Source organism: Pristiophorus japonicus, chromosome 17 (assembly GCF_044704955.1).
Source record: "Pristiophorus japonicus isolate sPriJap1 chromosome 17, sPriJap1.hap1, whole genome shotgun sequence".
NCBI lineage: Eukaryota > Metazoa > Chordata > Chondrichthyes > Pristiophoridae > Pristiophorus > Pristiophorus japonicus.
This window is the reverse complement of record NC_091993.1, coordinates 108,834,676-108,859,575: the sequence shown is the minus strand read 5'-3', so window position 1 is coordinate 108,859,575 and position 24,900 is coordinate 108,834,676. Positions and strand designations below refer to the sequence as shown.

Here is a 24,900-nt window from a genome sequence, read left to right as displayed (position 1 = left end):
CAAGGAAGTGGGAGCCAAGTCCATGATCTAATCAGCCATGATCTTATTAAATGGCGGAGCAGGCTCGAGGGGCCAGGTGGTCTACTCCTGCTCCTATTTCTTATGTTCTTATGAAACCTGTTTGACTTTTAAAGCTGGTCTCTTAAAGTCAGCCTTCTATAGATCCCTTTGGCTTAAAATTACTCTGTGGGATACTGAAGGATGAAGGCCCTCTGCCATTTCAGCTGAAACATTAACACATTTATTCATAACCTCCGCTGAAAGAGTAGAGCGAGAAAAATTTCAGACAAACACAATTCAGTACGCTTGTCTTTTCCGTCTTACACGGATCAATGCACCAATTAACAAGTCTTGTTCTAAAATTAACAAGACCGCTGGAAGGTGGTTTTCAGGGAAAATGGATACATTTGTGGAATAACATCCCGAAAACACTGATAAAAATGCTAGATTCGCATGCAATAAAATGGATTTGATTTATTTGATGGCCATAAACCAATTGCACTAATTATAAACAGGCAGAATTGTAGAATTCGATCCCCAAACACCAATAATAGTCCCCCAAAATCCTTGGAATTTTGCTTATTCGGTCACTGTAAACCAGTGCACCTAAAAATGAAGTTTCTTTTATGGTTGTCTTTTTAGTGCAGATTCTGGGAAACCAGTGCCTAGTTATACCTGAGTCTACAATCTGCCTGGTAACACAAAATTGATTTAACAGTATAAATGTCATAGCAGGCCCAAAGATGCTAGGATCCTGGGATCTGAGTTAGAAGAATAGTGTAAAAGCAACTTTAAATTCGCCCACAGCTTACTAGGGCAGTCTGCATCAAATAAGCCATGAATAAAAACAAAACTGTTTTTAAGATTCGTGGAATTACCTCTTACAAACTGAACAATTTGAAGAGATTATTTTAATAGGAATATGGAATTAAAAAATAAAACTCATGGGCTGATACAGCTTTAAAGGTGAGCTATCCAACAAGATATTTTGCTAAATTGATCTACCTAGAGACAGCACAGTCACACACTGACACTAGTCACTGGCTATCTTTGCACAACCGTGTCAGTCACCTGCTGGTTTCTTCACAGTGGCCAAGAAATTGCGGTTGGAGGCATCCTGCGGGCGGACGCTTCAGACCGAAAATTTTTAAACAAAAGTACCTGGTGGTCCCGGAGGAACGTATACGTGCACTCCGAGGCCCAGCTGTGCAGTCCAGCGTATGGGCTCACACATCCCAAGAAGACAAGCGCAACATGGGATCACATGGGCCTGGACCACCAATGAACATGGAATATTCTCATTGATAATAATGGGAGCTCCGTTTGTACAAGCTCCCATATTTAAAATTAATTGCAATTGAATTTAATTAAATATTTTAGACAAAAAATATTTCTTCAATTTTTTAAATATGTTTTAATAGGGGTAAAAATAAACTTACCTCAATTGACAGTTTTTAATATAAAAATTAGTGATAAAATTAAATTTTTCTATCTTTTAAAACTCTTATGCTGGTTTTAAAAAAAAAAAATCAGGCTATACGCCTGCCAGGTGTAAGAATTTGAAGGCCATGCGCTGGGCAGGAGTTGGGCAAATAGCCCAAATCTCTGCTCGTGAATGTCCTCCCGTGGATGCGGTATTTTGACAGTTCGCAAATGCCGGTTCTTGGTGCATCGCGTGCTGATAACCGACACTTGCGACGCCACTTCGGGTGCGTGCACACATCGTACGCACACAGAGGCCGCAATGTATGTCCCAGTATGTCCCAAAATTTGTCTGAAGGGACTGGCAAAATATTTGGTTTACATAAATTGGCTTGTTTGTCAATTTATTTTGTCCTTACCAATTTTCTGTCAAAATATCTAATGATAATCCAAAAAGTGACATTGGAGACTCCGGGGAGCAAGATGGCAGCAGATTAGTTTTAGGCTGCTCTAGCAAAGAGCAGTCGCAGATACGATGAACCGAAGAGCTGCTTCTGTGCTGTAAACTAGATGAGTACATGAGAGAAAAGGGAATAGAAGGATATGCTGAAAGGTTGAGATGAGGTAGATGGAATGAGGGGAGATTCGAGTGGAGTATAGGCACCAGCAAAGACTAGTTGGGCTGAAAGGCCCGTTTCTGTGTCGTACATTCTATGTAATTCTTTGGTTCTTTGTCTGTTTAAGTTAGTGTTATCAAATTAATTCAAAAGGGCATCACCAAACGTGTTCACATAATGTTCCAGTTTTGATGGGTTAATTCGTGATTAAGATGGTTATTGATGACACTGACAAAAAAATCATCAAACTAATGCGTGAAAAGTACATTACTTGGCAACCAATTCGATAAAGGAAATCTGTGACTTCATGAAAAGCGGGCTCTTGTGTTTGATTTCAGAATTTGAAATAAAACCTGGTAATTTGTTGCCTGTTATCTGTTAAACTCTGGTATTTGTTTGGCCATTTCTCACCTTGCGTTGCGACTGCAGATGCTGTCAGAACCTCACCTGGGCAGGTTTCTTCTGAAACCTCTTTGGCTCATCCTGGCGATGCTGCAGATTTTTTAAACGGGCACGATGCTCATTTTGCACAATCGTAAGCTTTGAGTGAAGTTCAGTGCACTGTAGATTTGATGAGGAAGAGCAGATCACACAAGTGAGGAAAATAAAAGGGCCCATAAACAGCATCAAGAGGCAGCAGTTCTCCATAAGCTAACAGGGAGGATTCCACCTCCAATAAAGGGTATGGTTAAGACTGTGTACCATTTTGACCTACATACAGAGATTGAATGACCTACATAGAGATTGAATGACCCTAGTACAATGCTGTTCATTTACTATGCTATGTTCTGTGGTATATCCCAGAATTACATCACACGATGAAGGCCGTGCCTTCTGTTGCCTGGGCCCTAAGCCCTGGAATTCTCGGCCTAAACCTCTATGCCTCACTACCTCTCTTTCCTCTTTTAAGATGCTCCTTAAAACCTACCTCTTTGGTCATGTGTCCTAATTTCTCTTTATGTGGCTTGGTGTCAATTTTTTTGTCTTATAATACTCCTGTGAAACGCCTTGGGACATTTTATTATGTTAAAGGCGTTATATAAATACACGTTGTTGACACCCTCAAAGCCTCCTTGATAAAGTGCAACATCCCCACCGACACCAGGGAGTCCCTGGCAAAAGACCACCCTAAGTGGAGGAAGAGCATCCGGGAGGGCGCTGAGCACCTCGAGGCTTGCGCCGAGAGCATGTGGAAAACGAGCGCAGGAGCGTGCGGCAAACCAGACTCCCTACCCACCTTTTCCTTCAACGACTGTCCCACCTGTGACAGAGACTGTAATTCCCGTATTGGACTGCACAGTCACCTGAGAACTCACTTTTAGAGTGGAAGCAAGTCTTCCTCGATTTCGAGGGACTGCCTAGTTGATGATGATGTTGTTGAAATAATGAGTTGTAATTGAAATCTCTGTATCTAACTGATTATGTCATTTCATGCCATAATGGACGAGCATTAAACCTGCAACCACAGTTTGAGAGGAAGGTGAATCTGGTATTTGGTGTGACATAAAACTTCTCATCCATAGCTTCATTTTTAACTTAACTTAATTTAATTTAAAGCTCCTGCCATGTAAAACATGTTTCAAAATCGGTCAGCCGGGCTTTCTGGGGACAGAAATATACTTCTCTTTATTTCAGTATTAGATAGGTATGAAGTTAATCTAACATTGTAATGCCGAATACAATCCTACTGTGTTATTAGTATTACAGAAAAAGCACTCCTGACTGTAGATATGAATAAATTGAAATACTTGAGCCCAAGATCGCCAAACCAGATATTACTTTAGTTTCTAAAATGGAGCCTTAGCATTGATGCACTTCAAAAATCTCTTACAAAGAATTATTATAAATCAATACGTTGTGTTTCCATTTTTGCATATTTGGGATTACTGACATAATATTTATATTTAAGAGTTGCGTCTTGTATCGCGTGAGCCAGTGATAGCTTTCTCACCTCCTTCTCTTTCACGTGGAGCAGGGCTGATTGGCTTTCCAATTGATTGCTCAGCTCTCTGATCTCCAGCTGGAGTGCCTGGTGACGGTGCTCAATCAAAGCACTAAACGTGACTAGAATGAATCAAACCCAAGGTTGACATTGGTGCTCAAAGAAAAAGAAAGAAAGACTTGCATTTATATAGCACCCTTTCATGACCGCCGGACGTCTCAAAGTGCTTTACAGCCAATTAGGTTCCTTTGGAGTGTAGTCAGTGTTGTAATGTGAGAAATGCAGCAGCCAAGTTGCGCACAGCAAGCTCCCACAAACAGCAATGTGATAATGACCAGATAACCTGTTTTTGTTATGTTGATTGAGGGATAAATATTGGCCAGGACACCGGGGATAACTCCCCTGCTCGTCTTCAAAATAGTGCCATGGGATCTTTTCCATCCACCTAGGGCCTCGGTTTAACATCTCATCCAAAAGACGGCACCTCGGACAGTGCAGCTCTCCCTCAGCACTGCACTGGAGTGCCAGCCTAGATTTATATGCTCAAATCGCTGGAGTGGGACTTGACCCCACAACCTTCAGACTCAGAGGGGAGTGTGCTACCCACTGACCACAGCTGGCACATAGCCGAGAATAAAATGTTGAATTACGCGCGGGTGCCTGTGACCTCTCTACTAACCATTCTGCTGTATCACTTTCTCTTGCGCCGTTGTCTGGGTGCTTTTCTTCTGTAACGTGTCTGCAATTTGAACAAAAATTGAAAAGCATGACCATCAGGCACACACTGGCTCACCTCGGCTGAATTTCACTGCTGCTCAAAATCAAACCTACATGAGTGCACAAAGAGCTAGTGTCAGTTCTTTCCGTAACTTTTGCGGCTATCTGCGGCAGTCAGGTGAAATTTACATCGCTGATCTCCCGGGCTGCTGGAGGCAGTGCTCGGGGGCAGAAACTCCCATTCTGGGAAACTCACGGTCAATCTGGGAAGGTTGGGAACTCTATCCCGTTCCCCCCCTCCCTCTCCCCTCCTTGAAAACATCCTTTGTAGTTGAAACTTTATGGCGTATATTTTCAACTGAGCATGACACTGAAAAAATATATGTTCTCATTGGTTTATAGTGACAATTTAATAAAAAGAAATTCTCTTTAAATTTGCACACACTGGAAAAATTCCCCCATCGAGCGATTACCATCATTTATCCCCGAGACCAGCATCCTGGCTTTTGTTGGATTCCTGAGGATCCAACCTTTTGAAATATTCTCAAAGCGAGTTGAACTATCGGAGCCATTCATGTAATGGATCAGTAATATAACGGAATAGTTTAGCTGGGATTCAAATTTGGTGCGCAACAGAACAGGTGGCATTCTCATTCACAAACCAATTCATCAGATCAACCATGCCATACAAGTTAAATAAAATAAAAAGGAAACGAGATTGTCTATAGTAGGTGCACACACTTCACTGTGTATTTCATGTGGGCTGTTTTCAAATTCAGGTCACACATTTTCCATTGTAATATAAGTCTACTGTGACAGCAACACAACAGAGGAAGGTCATGCCCTTACCTTGTAGGCTACTGATTGTAGATGCCATCATCTGTTTCTGCTGCTCTGTACTTTGTAGTTTCGCTGGAAAAAAAGCAATCTACAATTATTTTCTAGCTCACAATATAGCTGTACTTGGTGGGAGTTTGCAACCCACTCAGAGGTCAGATAACACGTAACCCGAACAGAAACAGTTGATGTTCCTGTACTATCCGACTCTATGATTTAACCCTCAGCTGCAGGAGATAACCCTTGATTAGTGCTGTGGGCAGCAAAATTTAATCTGCACACTTCCCTCAAATGCTCGCCTCTGCCTTCCTCCAGATACAAGTGCTTCTTCCTCATTTGCAGCCATGTACAAGGCAGCTGGTTGACTATATTGACTCAGTTGGTGTCCACCCAATATGAAGCTGGTATCTGTGCTTTTACTGGAGGGCAGGGGCGGGGTGGACGGGACCTTCAGCCCCAAATATGACCATTCTCCTTTCGTGCCCCAACCCTCCCATCCTGCAGCAGGACCTCCAATTCTTTAGCAGCAAAGGGAGCAATGTTGCCCCCATGTCTGTGCTGTGCCATTTTGGTGCTTTTACTGGAGGGCAGGGGCGGGGTGGACGGGACCTTCAGCCCCAAATATGACCATCCTCCTTTGGTGCCCCCCTCCCATCCTGCAGCAGGACCTCCAACTCTTTAGTAGCAAAGGGAGCAATGTTGCCCCCATGTCTGTGCTGTGCCATTTTGTACAATTAGGCAATTTTTCTGTCACCACCATAACCTCTCCTTTTACGGGGGCTGCATCCATTTAAGAGCTGCTTCCTCACCGGGATGTTGCCCCTATAGATTTTTGGGGCCACAGACTCACAGCCAGGCTTGTTACAGACCAAACTACTCAAATTAGGGAGCGGGCCGTAAATCGTAGAATTCATTGCGGCCCGCCCACTGAACTACTGGTACAAAGGAGTCTGGGCCATGGATCAGAACAGACCCAATTTTCCTGTCTAATTTCACAGGTGGGAATGACCTCTTGTGCAAAGTACCAGAGACCAGTGTCCAAAACTTCTACGCCTGGACGAATCAGCAGCTCTGCAAATCCATAGGGACGACATTGCAGCATAAATGCCGGATGTGTCCTCCTGGAGCTTCTGGCCAGGGGGAGATTCCTTGATTGCGGTGGACATTCACGCCACGAAGGCTGCATCTTAGGTGCTTTCCAGATCACAGAAAGTTAACATGCCGGTGCAGCAAGCAAGTAGGAAAGCAAATGGTATGTAGCTTTTATTACAAATAGTTGGGGTATAAGAGTAAAGGGGGTACAAATTGCCCCCCGCCCGAAATGGGGCGCTCCCACCCTGTTTTGGTGTTTTTTACCGCAGCTGCGGTTCAGGTCGACTCTTTCGCGACATTTGGCTCTTCGATTTTTTTTTTGTTTTGATCCGGAGGTTGGTCATAATGGAGGTGACCACACTTGAGGGGCAAAACCGAGGCGGTGACGGTAACTGAGGGGCGGAAGTTGGTGGCGGTGCTGAGTGACCGGCGCGATGACGTCATCACAGCGCCGCGTCACCACGGCTCACCCCTTCCCTTAAAGGGGAGAGCCTTCACGTTTTTAAAGCTTCGGCTCACTGGGCCACCAATGAGAGTTTCGGCTGGGCCAGCGGCCTGGCACCCAAGGGGGGGTGCCAGGCTGCCTGTTGGCGGCCCGGCCAAACCCGGGGGGGCATATTTGTCGGCTGACAAAAAAAAAACATGGCGGCTGCGGCAGTCGGTCCTCCCCTTTAAGGGAAGCCGCACCACCACTACAGAAGACCAAAGCCTCACTGGACCACCGGGGAAAAGCTTGTTTTGGCACAGCCGGGCGGGCGGAAGATTTTTCAAGGGGAATGTTGCCGCTGGGGGGTTTGATCAGCGGTGCGCACGGTGATGACATGCTGACTCCCGATTGGCAGCAGTGGAGCGGTAAGGGGGGGGATCGAGGCACCGGCAGGAAAGCTCGGGAGGGCAATTGGGCTATCAGCGGCCATTCCTCGGAAAGTCAGTGGCCACTCCACAGCGTGGCCGTCACTTTTCAGAGGTAACAGGCCTTAAGGAAAGGGACAATTTCAGGTCCAAGAAATCTTACAGCCTCGGTGAGACCACACCTGGAGGACTGTGTGCAGTTTTGGTCTCTTTAGCGAAGGGGCAGTGCAACGAAGGGTCACTAGACTGATTCCTGGGATGAGGTGATCTCATTGAAACATATACATTTCTTAAGGGACTTGACAGGGTAGATTCTGGGAGGATGTTTCCCCTGGCTGGGGAGTCTAGAACCAGGGGTCACAGTCTCAGAATAAGGGGTCGGCCATTTAGAACTGAGATGAGGAGAAATTTCTTCACTCAAAGGGTTGTGAATCTTTGGAATTCTCTACCGCAAAGTTTCTTCAAGACAGATATTGATAGATTTTTGGATACTAAGGGAATCAAGGGAAAGTGGAGTTGAGGTGGAATATCAGCCATGATCTTATTGAATGGCGGAGCAGCCTTGAAAGGTCGAATGACCTACTCCTGCTCCTATTTCTTATGTTCTTATTCTCTCAGAGGGTCTGATACCTGAATACTATAGAGGTAAAGAGATGGCCAAGATGGGGTCTAAAGCTGAAACATCAGTTTAGCTCACATTTAGCGCGAGATGGCATCTTGGCAAATGAGTTGAAGCACACGCTCGGAATAGCCACTTGGAGGATGGTTAAGATGCTGATTGCCACTTAAATTGCCTGCTCGCGCTCATTAACGAGGCTGAGCGACATTTTGGTAGCTAGTGCTTATCCTAACGCCCTCTCCTAACAGCAACAAACTGATTGGGAGTAAGCAAAGCAATGCTGAGGATTTTTGAAGCCTGTTTTCTCCCTTTCACCAAAATGACCTCCCGCATCTCTTTTCAGCTGTACCTGAGAACTTAAAAAAAAAAGTTCACAATTTTACGAAGGATGTTATTTTTAAATAATTCTGCATTTAGGCTGTGAAATTACTTCAGATTTTTTCTTCACTGCAAGCTGCAACTGTCATTGGTGCACCCGCCATTAAGTTGGACCAATAGGGGCCTTTGTTCCAATAAACTACTGTCAAATATGGCCTATATTGTGCACGTGCCCCAGCTACCAACCCTCCAGATTAAAAGGACACATTCAGAGATCGGCCATAAATAGGAAATGATGGCTTTCACTGCAATATCAGCACTCGCCCCACTAGCTGCTCCTCCCAGGTGACCACAATGAGACTGAAAATAACACTGCATACTTTTAACACGCATCAAATACAGGAAGTTCATTCTGCAGATTTGTTTCTAAGCATTGGTAAGTGATTCTATTTTCTACATTTCTTTATAAGTTATTTTGAAAACCACAGATGTGACTTGCAGAAACCTTTAGCTTAAGACTTGAGAGTTTCTCTCCAGTCTCTTCTATTCAATCAGTAACCCATGTTTTATTACAATAAAAACGGAAAATGCTGGAAATATTCAGCAAGTCAGGCAGCATCTGTGAAGAGAGTTAACGTTTCAGGTCAATGACCCTTCATTAGAACTGGAAAAAGTCCCATGTTTTGCTGTTGGCTTGCTGTGTAAAACATTTTATGAAGACATTTTGTGACTTGTCTTTATCAGATTGAGTGCCAGCTTGGCTTAGATTGCAGGACTTTCACTTCTGAAGCTAAATGCCAGGACTTGAGCTCATATAGTGCAGTACAGAGGGAGTGCCGCACTGTTGAAGGTGCCGTCTTTCAGGTAAGATATTAAACCAAGGTCTCGTGTTTCTATTCAGTTGGATGTTAAAGATCTATTTGAAGATGAGTGGGGAGTTCTCCTCGTGGACTCACAGAATGTTGTACTAAGGCCTTGTACAAGTTCAACACAGGGGCCTGGATTTTCAGCAATCCACCCTCCCCTCACCCCTACAGATCTACATTGTCAGGAGCCAGCCAATTGCTCCGGGATGCTCTGTGTCCCCTACTTCCTGTCACTTTCTCAAAGGCAGCCCATGGCATGGCCTCACCCATATTTGGGCGGGAACATGCAAAAAACATTAGAACTACGGGCCATGTTTCCTGTCACTTTCCCTGATTGACATCCAGCCGCCAGCTAGACTCAGGCACCCCCATTCCGAGGTGGAAAGAAGATGATGTCATCCTCAAGAGCTGAAGAAATTTATGCTTTTAATTTTTTTTTTATACTTTTGAATTGGCAGTCTCACTGTGCGGCATGGCCTCCCGTGATCTACCACTGCAGATTCCTGCCTCAAATCCAGTGGGAGTCCCCCAGCGGAGCTCAATGAAGGCCATCGCTTACTTGCAAATGGCCCCAGGGATCAGAGGGGATCTTCATTGGGCTGAGTTCCTGCTCTGCCAGAGCTGTGCTGCAACAGAAAGTCCAGGCTAAAATAGTTAACATTCCTGTGAAGCACCTTGGGAGATTTTACTATGGTAAAGGTGCTATATAAATGCAAGTTGTTGTTATTATTGCTGAGTGATGCAATGTGGGGCTAGCGAAATTCAAATTCTTCCTGTCTATACAGGATGGATTTTGACAATTGAGACAATTTAAAGACAAGAAAATTAAGATAGTCAAACATCCAGGAATTATGAGATTGAAACGTTTGATTATTTTGTTTTAAATTCAGGAGTGCTGAATTAAATCTGAAAGATTAGATATATCACAGTACATCAGATTGACTAGATCACAGCAGCTTTTCCACAAGTATATTTGGCAGTAAGTAACATAACATAAGAAGTAGGAGCAGGAGTAGGCCACCTGGCCCCTCGAGCCTGCTCCATCATTTAATATCATGGCTGATCTGATCATGGACTCAGTTCCACTTCCCTGCCCGCTCCCCATAACCCTTTATTCCCTTATCGCTCAAACATCTGTCTATCTCCGCCTTAAATATATTCAATGACCCAGCCTCCACTAAGGCAGAGAATTCCATAGATTTACAACCCTCTGAGGGAAGAAATTCCTCCTCATCTCAGTTTTAAATGGGGGGGCCACTTATTCTGAGACTATGGGCTCAAAATTGGGCCCTGCCGATTTTTGGCGTACTCACCCATGGTGCGACGCTTTTGTCTGCCTCCAAGCGCGCCGAAAACCTTCCTCCCGACTTTGGCCGCTGTCCGGCCTCTCCTCGGTGGTGGCGTAGTGTGACCAGTGGATTGGGGGCGGAGCCAGCGTCCCGGTGCTGAAAACAGTGCCGGGATGTCTGCACATGTGCATTAGAGTGTGTGTGCACGCGCAATAGCTCCTCGCCCCCAGCGCGTCCTGCAGCCTGTGAGAGGTACCCGATGCTCGCAGTTGCTGCCCCTAACCCTGTCCATGGTCAGATGAAAGTAGGACTTCTATTTTTTATTTGTTTTTTGATTGTTTATTACTTTTTGTGCTTTGTTTAGTGCTTTGTAAGTCTTGGTGCTTTAGAATATATCTACCTGCGCTGATTTCTTAACTCTCCACAAGGGTTTACTGTGCAGCCACAAGTGGCCACATACGCTGGCCTAAGTTATTTTGAAGTAACTATTAGCTGTCCAAAGTGGCTTAAATGGCCACAACTGGCGTGGTTGGCTGATAACGCCCCCTTTTGAAAAAAACTAAACTAAACTAAAGAAATCCTAACTAACTCACTTACACTGGCGCAAATTGAATGTGCAAAATGGGGATTTTCAAGATACTCCAGAAAAATCAAGTTGCTCCAAAAAAAACAGAGCCACTCCTGGCCAATTTTGGGCTCTATGTCCCCTAGTTTTAGTTTCCACTATGAGTGGAAATATCCTATCTGCATCCACCTTGTCGAGCCCCCTCATTATCTTATATGTTTCAATAAGATCACCTCTCATTCTTCTGAACTCCAATGAGTATAGGCCAACCTACTCAAACTATCTTCATAAGTCAACCCCCTCATCTCCGGAATCAACCTAGTGAACCTTCTCTGTACAGCCTCTAATGCAAATGTATCCTTCCGTAAATACGGAGACCAAAACGGCACGCAGTAATCCAGGTGTGACCTCATCAATACCCTGTATAGGTGTAGCACGACTTCGCTGCTTTTATACTCTCTTCCCCTTGCAATAAAGGCCAATATTCCATTTGTCTTCCTGATTACTTGCTGTATCTGCATTCTAACTTTTTGTGTTTCATGCACAAGCACCCCCAGGTCCCTCTGTGCTGCACCACTTTGCAATTTTTCTCCATTTAAATTATAATTTGCTTTATTATTTTTTCTGCCAAAGTGGATAACCTCACTTTTGTCAACATTATACTCCATCTGCCAAATTTTTTCCCACTCACTATCCCTTTGTAGATTTTTTGTGTCCTCCTCACAACTTGCTTTCCCACCCATCTTTGTATCATCAACAAACTAGGCTACATTACACTCGGTCCCTTCATCCAAGTCATTAATATAAATTGTAAATAGTTGAGGCCCCAGCACTGATCCCTGCGGCACCTCACTAGTCACTGTTTGCCAATCGGAAAATGACCCATTTATCCCGACTTTCTGTTTTCTATTAGTTGTGCCACTCAGTATTGGCAGTTCCAATTTGTTTCTGGGCCACATTTTCAGATAAAAGCCCTTTGTTACATTATTGTTTCCCAATTAAATATACAGCATTTAATTGTAAATCACATAAAATGATGAACTGCTGAACAAATGCCCTTGCCCAGGTGGAAGCAATACCTTTGCAGGTTAGAAGCTGCTCTTGTTTGAGTTCATTGTCTTCTTGTAATATATCAATTTGATCCAAGAGTCTCTGTGTCTCACTTTCTACAATTTCCAACTTGGTCTGTAAATTTCTGTGCACCACCTCCTCATTTTCTGCTCTCTGAAAAAAGAGGGGATAAAGAGATGGAAGCAAAAAGCACAAGAGTGATAGAAAGTGGGTTAAAAAATAAGCTATACTATGGACAAAGGTGGGCCAACATTTTTATTGATACCCTGTATGAAGTATCCCATTAAGTTAAAATATTGAATACTTAATTTTGTTACCTCAGTTTCCAAATATTTTCCTTTTAAATATGTCAGCTGCTTTGCATTTTCAACCAACAGAACAGGAACAAATCTACTCCAAAACCCATTGACCCTCATTAAAACAGTCCATTATGAACATTGCACCATCTATACCCAATCGGTACATGGGATACATTATCTGTACTCAGCCAGTATATTGGATACTCCCGCTTAAACAACTAGTTTATGGGATACCCCCTCTGAAGCTAACTAATGTATGGAATACTCTCTCTGTAACCTGCCTGTAAATTGTCCTCTGTAACCCTCTGTAAATTGTCAAACTGCTTGTCCGACATCCAGTTCTGGAGGAGCAGAGGTTTTCTCCAATTGAATATTGGGAAGACCAAAGCCATTGTTTTCGGTCCCCAACCACAAACTCCGTTCCCTGGCCAATGACTCCATCCCTCTCCCCAACTTCTATCCTGCAATGTCGAGCATTCCACTTCCTGTTGGGGTGGGTTCTGGGACACTACTTGCGCGCGGTCATCAGCGGTAAGCGGCAGCTCTGCGTAGCGCTGATGCATTCAACGCCCCTCCCCTTCGGTTAAAGGGGAGGGCAGCTGCGCACACTGCAGGACCTTTGATAGCTTCCACTGTGCCACCAGAGTGGCGTGCCGAGGCCACAGCCCGGGGCCCAAAACCCAGGGTGAAGTCGGGCTGATTGGTGAGTTGGCCAAACCTGAAAAATGGCGGCATGGGGGCGCTCCCTACCTCCCCATTAACTTCCACCCCGTGAGCAGATGTCGGCCCGGTTCGCCACTCGCGAGGCTGGTGCTGACACCGTTCACGGCAGCCTCGCGGGGCGATGCCCAATTTCCGCCGTGGGCCATAAAGGGGTCTGCGTGCGGTGCTAAGGGGTTGCTGTGCACGGCGATGACATCATCGGAGGTTGTGCGGCGGCCCGGGGTGCTACCGTGGCAACGCCTCCATTAACTCCCACGCAATTTCGCGGGAGCCGGTAGCACTCCTCCCACAGAGGCGCTAACGTGAGTTACAAAATAGGGCAATTTCAACCCTCTAGACACCTGAGTCAGAGCCCCCTCAGTATGCTGCAGAGCCAGGGGAGAATTACTGTGCAATCTGAGAATTTTTATTGGATAATCCCAGTTAAAAGATTGAGAACTGTCTTGATTTTCTTCCAGGCTGCTTTCACGGCCAGAGGTGTGGTGGGGTGATACTTCCACCTCTGCACAGGCCTCAACGTGACCCTGATCCATTTACCTGGGTCAGAAGTCATTATATATGCAGGGCGGGCTCCTGGGGGGAACTTGTGCTATACGAAGGGAATCCACCGTTGCTAGTAAGGGAAATACTGCAGCGAGTCACTCACTATATCACCAAGAAGAGGGAGGATCCAAGATTAAAGGGGAAAGGCAACCCTGGAAGATTACATTTGAGCATAACCTCAAGTGACCTGGAAGAGCCAAAGTAGCAGAACCAACCAGGAGGCACACATAGAAGAGGGAGAGATGGCCAGTAATAGGTCCTCTCATTCAGTCTCTTTCATTGATACCCTGACCACTGCTGCCCACTTCTGGTCTTACCTGGGAAGGCAGGGAAATCGGCCTGTTTTTCTTGATTCACCGTCGTGTCAGTATAGTGGGGCAGGGTGAGGTGGCAAAGGGATGAGTGGTCAAGATCCGAGATGGGAGCTTTCAGTTAGTTTCGGAATCTGAATCAACTCCACAAACCCTGCTACCACCGCAGTATATTGGGCACCATGGCTAGTCTGTGCTGAAACAGATATTGAAGCTGATCCAGCTTAAACTTTTACATTGTGTTCTTAAGTTATTCTTAGATTTTCTCCCTTTCCCCTTTTACGGTATAGCTTTGTTACGGGGACGAGTAAGATGCTACTTGGTTCCTGGCTCCTAGGTGGGTAACCAGCTGTTAAGAGGTGCATGGGAGTGACCTAATCTCTGACTTCCTCCCCTCCCCGTGGCCTGGACTTCCACTCAGCCCCTCTCTTCATTGCCATAGCTGAGGCCGCAAACCCAATGGTCGGGCAGCCATGGATGTACAGCAACAGCGTATCACTGTATGGCATAGAACTTCTCCGCTTCATCAAGCAGTGCAACTTTTTATCACTTTTAATTCATGTTCTTCTTTTAAAAAAAAATCAAGCTAATGTCTTAAGCATAATTACACTTTTAAAATAACTGAGTCAATGTGCATTATGCACTAAATTACCTGCAGTTTGCTCTGGACTATGTGGAGTTGATCGGTGGTCTCTGAGTGTTTGGTTGTCAGTTCGGCATAATCTGCCAGCACTCTATTATATGACTCTCTCCAGTGAGCACACTCCTGCTCTGCTACACTCAGTGATCTCTGCAAACACAAACAGGTAGGATTTATGCACCGTCACAAATCGACCGTTTTGAGGAGATATCACAGGGGATGATTTGTTCAGAATTGATAAATTCTGTCTCTCTTCGCCACACCTTGCTGATTTGAAGATTTGGGAGAACCAATCGAACATCTCGTCCTGTACCAATAAACTGACCACAAATCTTTTATTATAACTTTTGCATTAATTAAAATGATCTGAAAATTAAATGGTAGGAGAATCATTGAACTATGTACGACGTTAACTGACCAAGAAAGAAAGAAAGACTTGCATTTATATAGCGCCTTTCACGACCACCGGACATCCCAAAGCACTTTACAGCCAATGAAGTCTTTTTTAAAGTACTGATGCAATGTAGGAAACGCGGCAGCCAATTTGCACACAGCAAACTCCCACAAACAGCAGTGTGATAATGACCAGATAATCTGTTTTTAGTGATGTTGATTGAGGGATAAATATTGGCCAGCACACCAGGGATAACTCCCCTGCTCTTCTTCAAAATAGTGCCATGGGATCTTTTACGTTCACTTGAGAGAGCAGATGGGGCCTCGGTTTAACGCCTCATCCAAAAGACAGCACCTCTGACTGCAGCACTCCCTCAGCACTGCACTGGAGTGTCAGCCTAGAGTTATGTGCTCAAGTCTCTGGAGTGGGACTTGAACCCACAACCTTCTCACTAAGAGGCAAGGGTGCTACCCACTCAGTCACTGGTTGATCTAACATACAGTAGCAGGATATCTTTCATAAAGAAAACCATTTCAGATCACAACTGTGGCAAATCCAATCTTACACAGTACTCAGACCTGTTTGAGGTTGGTTTAGAAATGTAAGCTATTTTGATATTTCTCACTCTTAAAAATAAACGCAGCTCCATGTATGAGTTTGTGGCCTGCCTCACTCTTTTTGTTCATAATTCTCAATCCAGACGTTTCCCCTGTGTTAACAGCTGTGATGGGCTCTCAGTTGCTCTGAACCTTGCCTTTCTGCCTCTTACCTGGACATTGGCCAATGTTTCTTCAGTGGACGTTTTCTCCTTGATTGCTCTCTGGAGTGATTCCTTAGCAACGAGCTCATACTTGAGTTTCTGCTCCTGCATGTCAATCATGCTTTCCTTCACACTGTCTCGCGAGTGATTCTATGGGAGAAACAATATAGGCTGAAGATCAGTATTAATGATCAGAGAGGGTTTACCTGTCTATAATCGAGGAGCAACCCTATGCAGTTTTTTTCTCTTTTCTGCTGCAACGTTGAAACTTAAATACTTAAAAATATTTGGTGCAAAATGTTGTTTTGTGGACAATTATTAAATGGCTGATTTCAATACTTAACCTGTTACAAATTGTATTAGAATACACTGCCCTAGATTAACATTTTGTTAAGAAGTCCTATATTAAATGATAAAATATAATAAAGAATACAAAAGTAATGGTTTACAAACCATTGGGGGTAAATTTGGGGGATTTTGGGTGGGCAGGGGGCGGGGCAAGTGCAAAATGCAATGAATGGCCTAAGTTTCAGGCCTGGGGTATTTTAACTCCCAGGCTGCATTTAAATGGCATCAGTCCACATCCCACCCACTCCGGCGGGAAAAGCAAAAAACAGTGAAAAAAGCCATAAGCCAATTTAGACAAAAATTGTACCTCCTGACATTCTAACCTTTGATCACATTTATTGTAAAGCATTCCACATTCTAACAATCCTACGTGAAAATATTTCATTTCACTTCCCCCTTCATTCTTCCTGATTTTATGCCCCCTTGTTCCTAACTCACCAACCAATGGAAACAATCTTTCACTATTTACACTCTCAAAACGTTTCATAATTTTGAAACGCTTCATTAGTTCCCTCCAACCTTCTCCGTTCCAGTAAAGAAATAGCCCTGGTGTTATAAGCTTTTTCATGGTATCATTGCAGTGAATTTTCGCTGTACTCTTTTCGTGGCTCAAATATCCTTCCTACAATGAGTGCCCAACTCCAACTTTGACCTAAATAATGTCTTGCACATGTTCAATATTACTTCTTTGCCATTCTATCCACTGCCCCCTGTATAAAACCCACAATTTACCATTTGCTTTTTTATGGCCTCTTCTACCTGCAGACCCACCTTTAAAGATTTATTTATCAACAACAACAACTCGCATTTATATAGCACCTTTAATGTAGTAAAACACCCCAAGGCGCTTCACAGGAGCGTTATCAAACAAAATTTGACACCGAGCCACATAAGAAGATATTAGGACAAATGACCAAAAGCTTGGTCAAAGAGGTAAGTTTTAAGGAGCTTCTTAAAGGAGGAGAAAGAGAGAGAGAGAGGTGGAAATGTTTAGGGGGGAAATCGCGGCCGCCAATGGTGGAGCGATTAAAATAGGGGATGCATAAGGGGCCAGAATTAGAGGAGCACAGAGATCTTGGAGAGCTGGAGGAGATGACAGAGATAGAACAAGGATTAGAATTTCAAAAAGAAGTGTTGCCACACCGGGAGCCAATGAAGTTCAGCGAGCACAGGGGTGATGGGTGAATGGGACTTGGTGCAAGTTAGGATAAGGACAGCAGAGTTTTGGATGAGCTCAAATTTAAGGAGGGTGCAAGATGGGAAGCCAGCCATGCATTGGGATAGTCAAGTCTAGCGGTAACAAAGGCATGGATGAGGGTTTCAGCAGCAGATGAGCTGAGGCAGGGGAGGAGTCAAACGATGTTATGGAGTTAGAAGTAAGCAGTCTTGATGATGGTGCAGATATGTGGTTGGAAGCTCATCTCGGGGTTAAATATTACGCCATGGTTGCAAATGGTCTGGTTCAGCCTCAGACGTTGCCGGGGAGAGGGATGGAGTTGGTGGCTAGGGAACGGAATTTGTGCCGGGGACCGAAGACATTGGCTTTGGTGTTCTCAATATATAGTTGGAGGAAATTTCTGCTCATCCATTGGATGTTGGACAAGCAGTCTGACAATTGAGAGACAATGGAGAGGTCACGAGAGGTGGTGGTGAGGTGGAGCTGGGTGTCGTCAGCGTACTTGTGGAGCCTGATGAAGTGTTTTCGGATGATGTCGCCAGGGGGCAGCATGTAGATGAGAAATAGGAGGGGGCCAAGGACAGATTGTTGGGGGATTCTAAAGGTGACGGTATGGGAGCGGCCTCCCTAGATCCCTCTGTTTCTCCACTCTGACTGTTTAGGATATATTTCCTTTCACTGCTCTTTTTATGAATAAGTAATACCTCACATTTTTCCCTGTTAAATTGCATGCATTAATAACATCACACTGTGCATTAATCTTAATGGTATTTTTGCTTCTAAACATTTGTAACATAACAATTTATGGGAATTAGCTCAGTTCAGAATTTATTTCTCTAAATATGTATTTTTTTCTGTTACCTGTGCCCAGGTGTGCAACTGAATCTCAAGTGACTGCAGTTTACATCGCTGTGAGTCGTCATTAAATTGCACCTAAAACACCAGAAATAAAGATTCAATTCAGAGTCAGTAGCAGATAAAAAGTTTGAATAAATAACTTTTATGTCGCGCCCTTGTGGACCAGGATAGCAGACGTGCACCTCCTGCACCCTCACCCCACCCACCGCAAGAATACCTTGGGCCCTTTTGAGTTATCAGCTTTTTCCTACATTACAACAGTGACCACACTTCAAAAGTACTTAATTGGCTGTAATTTTTCTTTCTTTCTTCCTTTCTTTCCTTCCTTCCTGTTGGCCAGCTTCAGCTAGTCTTCTAGGTTACCATATATCTGCCAACCTTCTCAGTTATGGAACTGTGTTGTGTGAGAGAATGTAAAGAAAAATGGGGATGGGGAGGGGATGGAACCTAAATGAGGTTCCATCTCCAAGGACTAGCCTGTTCTATTATATTTCCTGGTGTCGTGTGATTTCAATACAGGCTGAGATTGAAGTGGAGCATGGAAAGCGTATTTAATGCTACTGCAACACATAAAGTGTTGCCACAGGATATAATATTATGAGGCTATTGATGTAAATTGTACCGTTGCTATTTAACACAGGGCGGAATGCCTGGGATGACCTCTGGACCTCATTAGTTAAAGTCATCACTCTACTGCGCCCATCTTGCTATTAAAATGTTATCTATAGCTATTTTCTGTAAAACGCAACACAAATTAAGCTTGTAGGTGTTGTGGTATAAGTGTACAGCAATGTTTTTCTTTTAGTGTGGTTTGTATAAATACCTTTATCACTAATAATAAAAATAGAATATATTGTGCCTTAAAATAAGTACTGATGCTAAAATGGAAATTGAATTTTCTTGAACAAGTATAATTACAGAAAGTACTACTTTGTGTTAGGACCTGGGTTAAAGTCAACACACTGGTCTTCTAACACAATCCAGCCTTGTGTCTGCTGGATTATTTTTCACTTCCATTCTAGGAAATTTGCTGGAAGTATATGATCCTAGAGTATAGTCCCCTCAAATAAAAATAAAACCAGCAAATACATATGAACATAACTTGCACACCTCTGTCTCTTCAGTACAATGGAACAATGACATTCTGCTTATCAACAAGGGAACACACCATCCTGATTTGAGCACATACTACTGTTCCTTCACTGTCGCTGGGTCGAAATTCTGGAATTGTCTCCCATTGTGGGAGCACCTTGACAACAAAGTCTGCAGCAGTTCTAGAAGGCCCACCATCACCTTGTCAGGGCAACTAGGGACGGCCAATAAATGCCAGCACTACCAACATCCCTTGAGAAAACGTACAGAAAAATACAAGATTTTGGATTTAAATGCCAGTAGTAATTGGCAACAGATTGCCCCACTCCTTTCGTACCTTCCATGATTTCTCTGTCGCCTGTAGGACTGTTGCAAGTAGCTGCTGGAGAATTGTGAGCTTCTGCTTCAGCATCAGCTCTCGATGCAGTGCTTCCTGCGAGAGAAATATGCATTCAGTGCCAATCAAAACTTGACACAATCTCATCAACTCATATTATTGCTTGGTTATTAAAACGACATTAAATTATCAAGAAATTTGCACACATTTGATTTTAAAGGTGCAAATCTTAAAGTAAACATATATAAAATGACAGAACCCATTTACTTTGGTGAGTTTGAAGTGTATTTTTGATCAGACTTTAAATTGTCATTGCTGTCTATATATAAGGAATAGTGAGGTACCTTTAAATATTCAGAGAGCTGCTGTATCTCCTGCAAGACATGAATTACAGGTTAAAAAAATTAAAGATGCAAAATTAAGTCGAGATGAAGGCCATTTAGCTCATCAAGCTCTCCTTCCATAGAAACCTCAATCCCTCCATCATAGTGTCCAAATCCCTCTTGTGTGACTGCAGATTTTGTCTCCACTGTCCTATCCTATTCTACCCTACCCAGAAGACCATTGCAGATTCTAATCACCTTTTCTGTGGTGTTTCCTGACATCAGTTCTGAGCGTGCTTTTTACCAGTTGTACCTTGTACTTGCAATCATGAAATAGTGCTCAAGGTCAACTTTAGCTGTTCCACTGGGTATCTTAAATATCTCTAGCAGGTTCCCTCCCATTCAACTCCTTTCAAGTTTGAAGAGTCCAAGTGTTTCTAGCATTTCCTCATAATTCAGTCTTCGGATACAAGGGCTGAGCATAATTTCCCTTCTTTGCACCACTTTTAGGGCTTGGATATTTCCATTGTACTTTAGTGACCAGAACTAAATGTGGCATCCAAGACGTGGCATGACCAGAGCACCACACAGCATCATCATAAATCCTTCAGACTTAAATGCTACTGATAACTGAGTACAAAAGCAAATTAATGTGGATGCTGGAAATCTGAAATAAAAACAAAAAGTACTGGAAGCACTCAGCAGGTCAGGCAGCTTCTGTGGAGAGCCAAACTGAGTTAGCATTTCAGGTCGATGACCGTTCATCAGAACTAGTAAAAGGTCATCAAACGTTAACTCGGTTTCTCTCTCCACAGATTCTGCCTGACCTGCTGAATGTTTCCAGCGTTGTGTGATAACAGAGTAATCTGTTTGCTTTGTTAATTGTTGCTCTAAAATGATTGAACAAAGTCAGTGCAGAGGCTACTACCATTTCAGCCTCTCCCTAAGCTAGTTCATCACCATTCATTAGGTATGCTCCTTATTTTTCCCACAATGTGTAAAAGCGATCAAGGTTGCAAATACTGATGTCAGGTCATCATCAGAGACGGTCCCTCGAAACGAGGATGACTTGCTTCCACAACAAAAAAAAGGATGAGTTCACAGGTGTTTCGAATGAAGAACCCGAACGACATCCTCAAGGGTGGAAGATGCCTGTGCGTGGATTTTTTAAACATGTGGTGGCCATTGCACACCAGCCACCACACGGGCTTGACAGAGCTAGGTCTTGGTCTAGTGGCATGGATTACCCAAGACAACTGGAGACCAGCTCTGCTGCACGGATCTAGTGCGCACACATATCGCAGTGTGGGCTGGCCCTGGGCCCCTGGCCCAGAACTCACGCCTCCCCTGGGCCCCGATCACATCCCTCTACAGTCTCATGGCTCCTTCACCCTGATCTCGCTGCTCCTGCTGCATCTGCCCACGCTCCAATCACCGACCTGGACCTTGCCGACGTCACTCTTCGCTGCCATCGCAGCTCGCGCTGTGCCCTGTAGTGGCCTCCAGGCTGCTCCTGGGCCTCCACCGCCGCTCCTTTCATGGCCCCGACCTGCCGCTGATGGTCTCCCGCATGTCGGGGCCTCCACGCTGCTGCTCCTGGGCCTCCGCACGCTGCTCCTTTTATGGCCTCGACCTGCCAGGTAAGTGTCGCTGTCAGGTAGTTGTTGCTAAATGTTACAAAATGATCAGCAACAATAACAACAACAACTTGTATTTATATAGCGCCTTTAACATAGTGAAATGTCCCAAGGCACTACACATGAGTATTATGTGATAAAATTTGACACCGAGCCGCAAAAGTAGAAAGTGGCGCAGGCAAAGAGGTATGTTTTAAGGAGCATCTTGAAGGAGGAAAGAGAGGTAGAAAGGTGAAGAGGTTTAGGGAGGGAGTTCCAGAGCCTGGGGCCAAGGCAACAGAAGGTATGGCCACCAGTGGTTGAGCGATTATAATCAGGGATGCTCAAGAGGGCAGAATTAGAGGATGCAGACATCGCAGGGGGTTGTGGGGCTGGAGGAGATTACAGAGATAGGAAGGGGTGAGGCCATGAAGGGATTTGAAAATAAGGATGAGAATATTGAAATCGAGGCAATATTTAACCGGAAACCAATATAGGTCAACGAGCACAGGGGTGGTGGGTGATCATTCGATTTATTGGGTGAAGTAGCTGTTCATAATGTCAGACTTTGTGATTATTGCTATAATTCTGCTAATTGCTTGTCATCAGTGACACCCAAATAAGAATTACTGCATTATGAAAAGACTGGAACACAGCATGACGGGTGGACCTTTGATGTATTTTTTCTTTACCTTATCGAGAACAGCTACACCGCATCTGTAAAGAAAAATCCAAAAACAAATTCATTAGAGACATTCATTGGGCAATGGGCTCCAGCTTGACTGATGTGAATCTTCTCTGTAAATGCTTATACTGCTCCGAGAGGATGTGTATAGGATAGACATGTGAGCCATGCACCGATGTCCATTTTCATTCTGCATGAACTGCATATAGTGCTTTATATTAAGGCAGTTTAATGGGGCAACAGGCAGAGCAAAAATGGGCACCATTGCCCAGATCATTCTCTCCCTCCCATACAGTAGTTCCCTTTGACCTACCTTGATCACTGGGCAGGAACCAGATATGAATATATATTTTTTTAAATTAACGAAGTAATAAATATTAGACAAGGCATAAGACAGTTGAGTAAGCTGGTAAGAATCAAGTCTCGGAATAACAGTTCAAGTGATGGTAGGTCTGCACATACTCTGTTTGTTGGCTTGCTTCTTTCCTGATCAGTTCACCATGACTGTCGGAAGGCATCTGTGTGGCTGTTCAAAAAAATGAGAAACTTTAGTTGAATAAATACAGTGACGGCTAAAATTCCCCCAAAAAGTTCAGAAATAACTAGTATCTTAAAACTGACTTGTGGCAGTAACGAAGTGTAACATCTAGAATATAACATTTGCCTCTATTATTTACTTTAATAGTTAGATATTATACATAAATAAATAACAGAATTGGCCTGGATTTACTCTCAGCCGCAATGGAACAGCGCTCGCTGTTCACCCCACTGACAGTTGTCCACAGAGTTTTCATGGGTTTGTCGGTAGAGCTTCCCCCTAATCCGGCGTTTGTTTCAATGCGGCGCATTCTACAGATGATCCCTGTTATCTATGACCAAGGAAAGCAGCAGTGAGGCTCTTCAACCGATCAGATTGGAGAATCCTCACTGAGCCATGCAGAGCCCAAACCAGGAAGTATAAAGCAGGAAATATAAATTAGACTTAAATAGTGTACAGAAATGGAAATAAAGATGAGATTAAGGGAAAGAGATAAAAGAAAGTTAAAAATAATTATTAAAAAAAAATCCCCAACATTAATTTTCTTCTGAGGGAATGAGACGCTACGTTTATAAAATTGATTTCTTTCAGGGCCAGAGAGGTCATTCAGCAGTAATGATCATTTATTATGCCATTAACAACTCATTTATTCCTCAATGCACCAGTCCAAACTTTTTCAGCAGTTTTTTGTGCGCAGCTAGTGGGTAAGTACAGCAAGTTCATGCTATTGCAGTCATTTCAATGCTGAGATTATTTGTGGAGGAGCAGGGTATTTCTGACAGCAACATCTGGATTTCTGCATTTAACTGCACATGTGTGGGCACCAGATGTTGCTGTCAGATTTATCCTGTAATAACAGCGAGCGCTGATAGCTGCAAAATCAGGGCCAATATACATAAAAAATTATATACTGGTCTCAGATCCAGGAATGAGATAATTTTATTCAAATATATCTGCTTGATTAGCAGAGCCATGTGAGATGTTAAAGAGCAACAAAGACCATCAAGCACAAATATGGATATTTAGAAAATCTAATTGTTCCAAACCATATTAAAATGAATAGACAGGATACCATAATAACTCAAAATCGACATATGATGCCAAATTTATTATAAAAGTTTAATCTCTCTCTGGATTGTAACCTCTGTCAAAGGCTCACGTGGCATGATGTAATCCCCAGAGGGTGGCAGTCAGCTAGGACAAGCATTTCATGCATCTTCAGTTCCAGGGGATCCTGAATCATCCTTAATAAGTCCAACAAAAGGGCCTAAATACACCCTACCAATGTAAACAAACTACCTTTTACCATAATTAAACTGTAATATATTGTAACCAGAGCTATTCTACTCAAGCACAAACTCTCACCTTTATCCCTTTTAGAAATTTTCTTGATGGCTGTGTCATGTTGGGGTGGGGCACTGGTGTGGAAACTGAAATTTGAATCCTTTGCTGCCCACTGAGAGGATTTGATTGTTAATGGGGTGCCATTGCTGCACAACTTTAACTGTGGAGACATCTGTAAACAGGAAAAGAGAGCTCACTTAAGAATATCAGTCAACAACAAAGCATTCTTCTAAGGATCTGATCTACATAGAACCTGAACAATTCCTTCTCGTACACCGAAAATAGAAACCTTTCTTCTCTGCATCTGTGAGCATTTAAACAATATTTATATTAACAAGGGGCATTCTCGAGGGGGCAAGGCTTGGACTCGGACCAATGCTACTAGTTTGAAGGGATTTTTAAATGCAATTCAGTAGTAAATTGGTCTTGTTTCTGATTTGAGGAAGTGATTTTCTGGTTTCTAATATCTCCTGATAAGAATCTGTATGCAGATAATAACTGAACCAGCCTAATTAATCTTCCATTGGTTAAAATTTCCGGTTTAACTTGTTTTTACCAGATATTAAGGAATGGTAAATATCACTGATGTTGAAAGTTATTTGAGTTACTCAATCTTAATTTTAATAGTAAATGCCTTTTCCCTGCCTTGCTAGCTGAATTGTATGGGCGACCATATTGTACCAAATTTTAAGTTGGGATATTTTC

The 24,900-nt window shown here is 43.6% G+C and overlaps 1 protein-coding gene across 3 annotated transcripts in view; it reads right to left on the bottom strand.

The window, feature by feature from the left end:
* The window catches only part of traf3ip3 (TRAF3 interacting protein 3), a 51,959-nt gene that overhangs the window by 7,566 nt on the left and 19,493 nt on the right, over window positions 1-24,900 (bottom strand). Inside the window, exons 2-14 of one of the 3 annotated variants that reach the window (XM_070859029.1) lie at window positions 24,217-24,367; window positions 22,776-22,839; window positions 22,321-22,345; window positions 20,034-20,063; window positions 19,690-19,785; window positions 18,264-18,335; window positions 15,887-16,027; window positions 14,736-14,873; window positions 12,216-12,360; window positions 5,548-5,610; window positions 4,661-4,720; window positions 3,991-4,103; window positions 2,487-2,600 (exon numbers count right to left, since the gene is read on the bottom strand). In XM_070859029.1, the coding sequence (XP_070715130.1) occupies window positions 2,487-2,600; window positions 3,991-4,103; window positions 4,661-4,720; window positions 5,548-5,610; window positions 12,216-12,360; window positions 14,736-14,873; window positions 15,887-16,027; window positions 18,264-18,335; window positions 19,690-19,785; window positions 20,034-20,063; window positions 22,321-22,345; window positions 22,776-22,839; window positions 24,217-24,367 (1,212 nt within the window). Of the gene's footprint in view, window positions 1-2,450; window positions 2,601-3,990; window positions 4,104-4,660; window positions 4,721-5,547; window positions 5,611-12,215; window positions 12,361-14,735; window positions 14,874-15,886; window positions 16,028-18,263; window positions 18,336-19,689; window positions 19,786-20,033; window positions 20,064-22,320; window positions 22,346-22,775; window positions 22,840-24,216; window positions 24,368-24,900 lie in introns of all 3 variants that reach the window. The other 2 variants (XM_070859030.1, XM_070859031.1) reach the window with 2 other exon arrangements.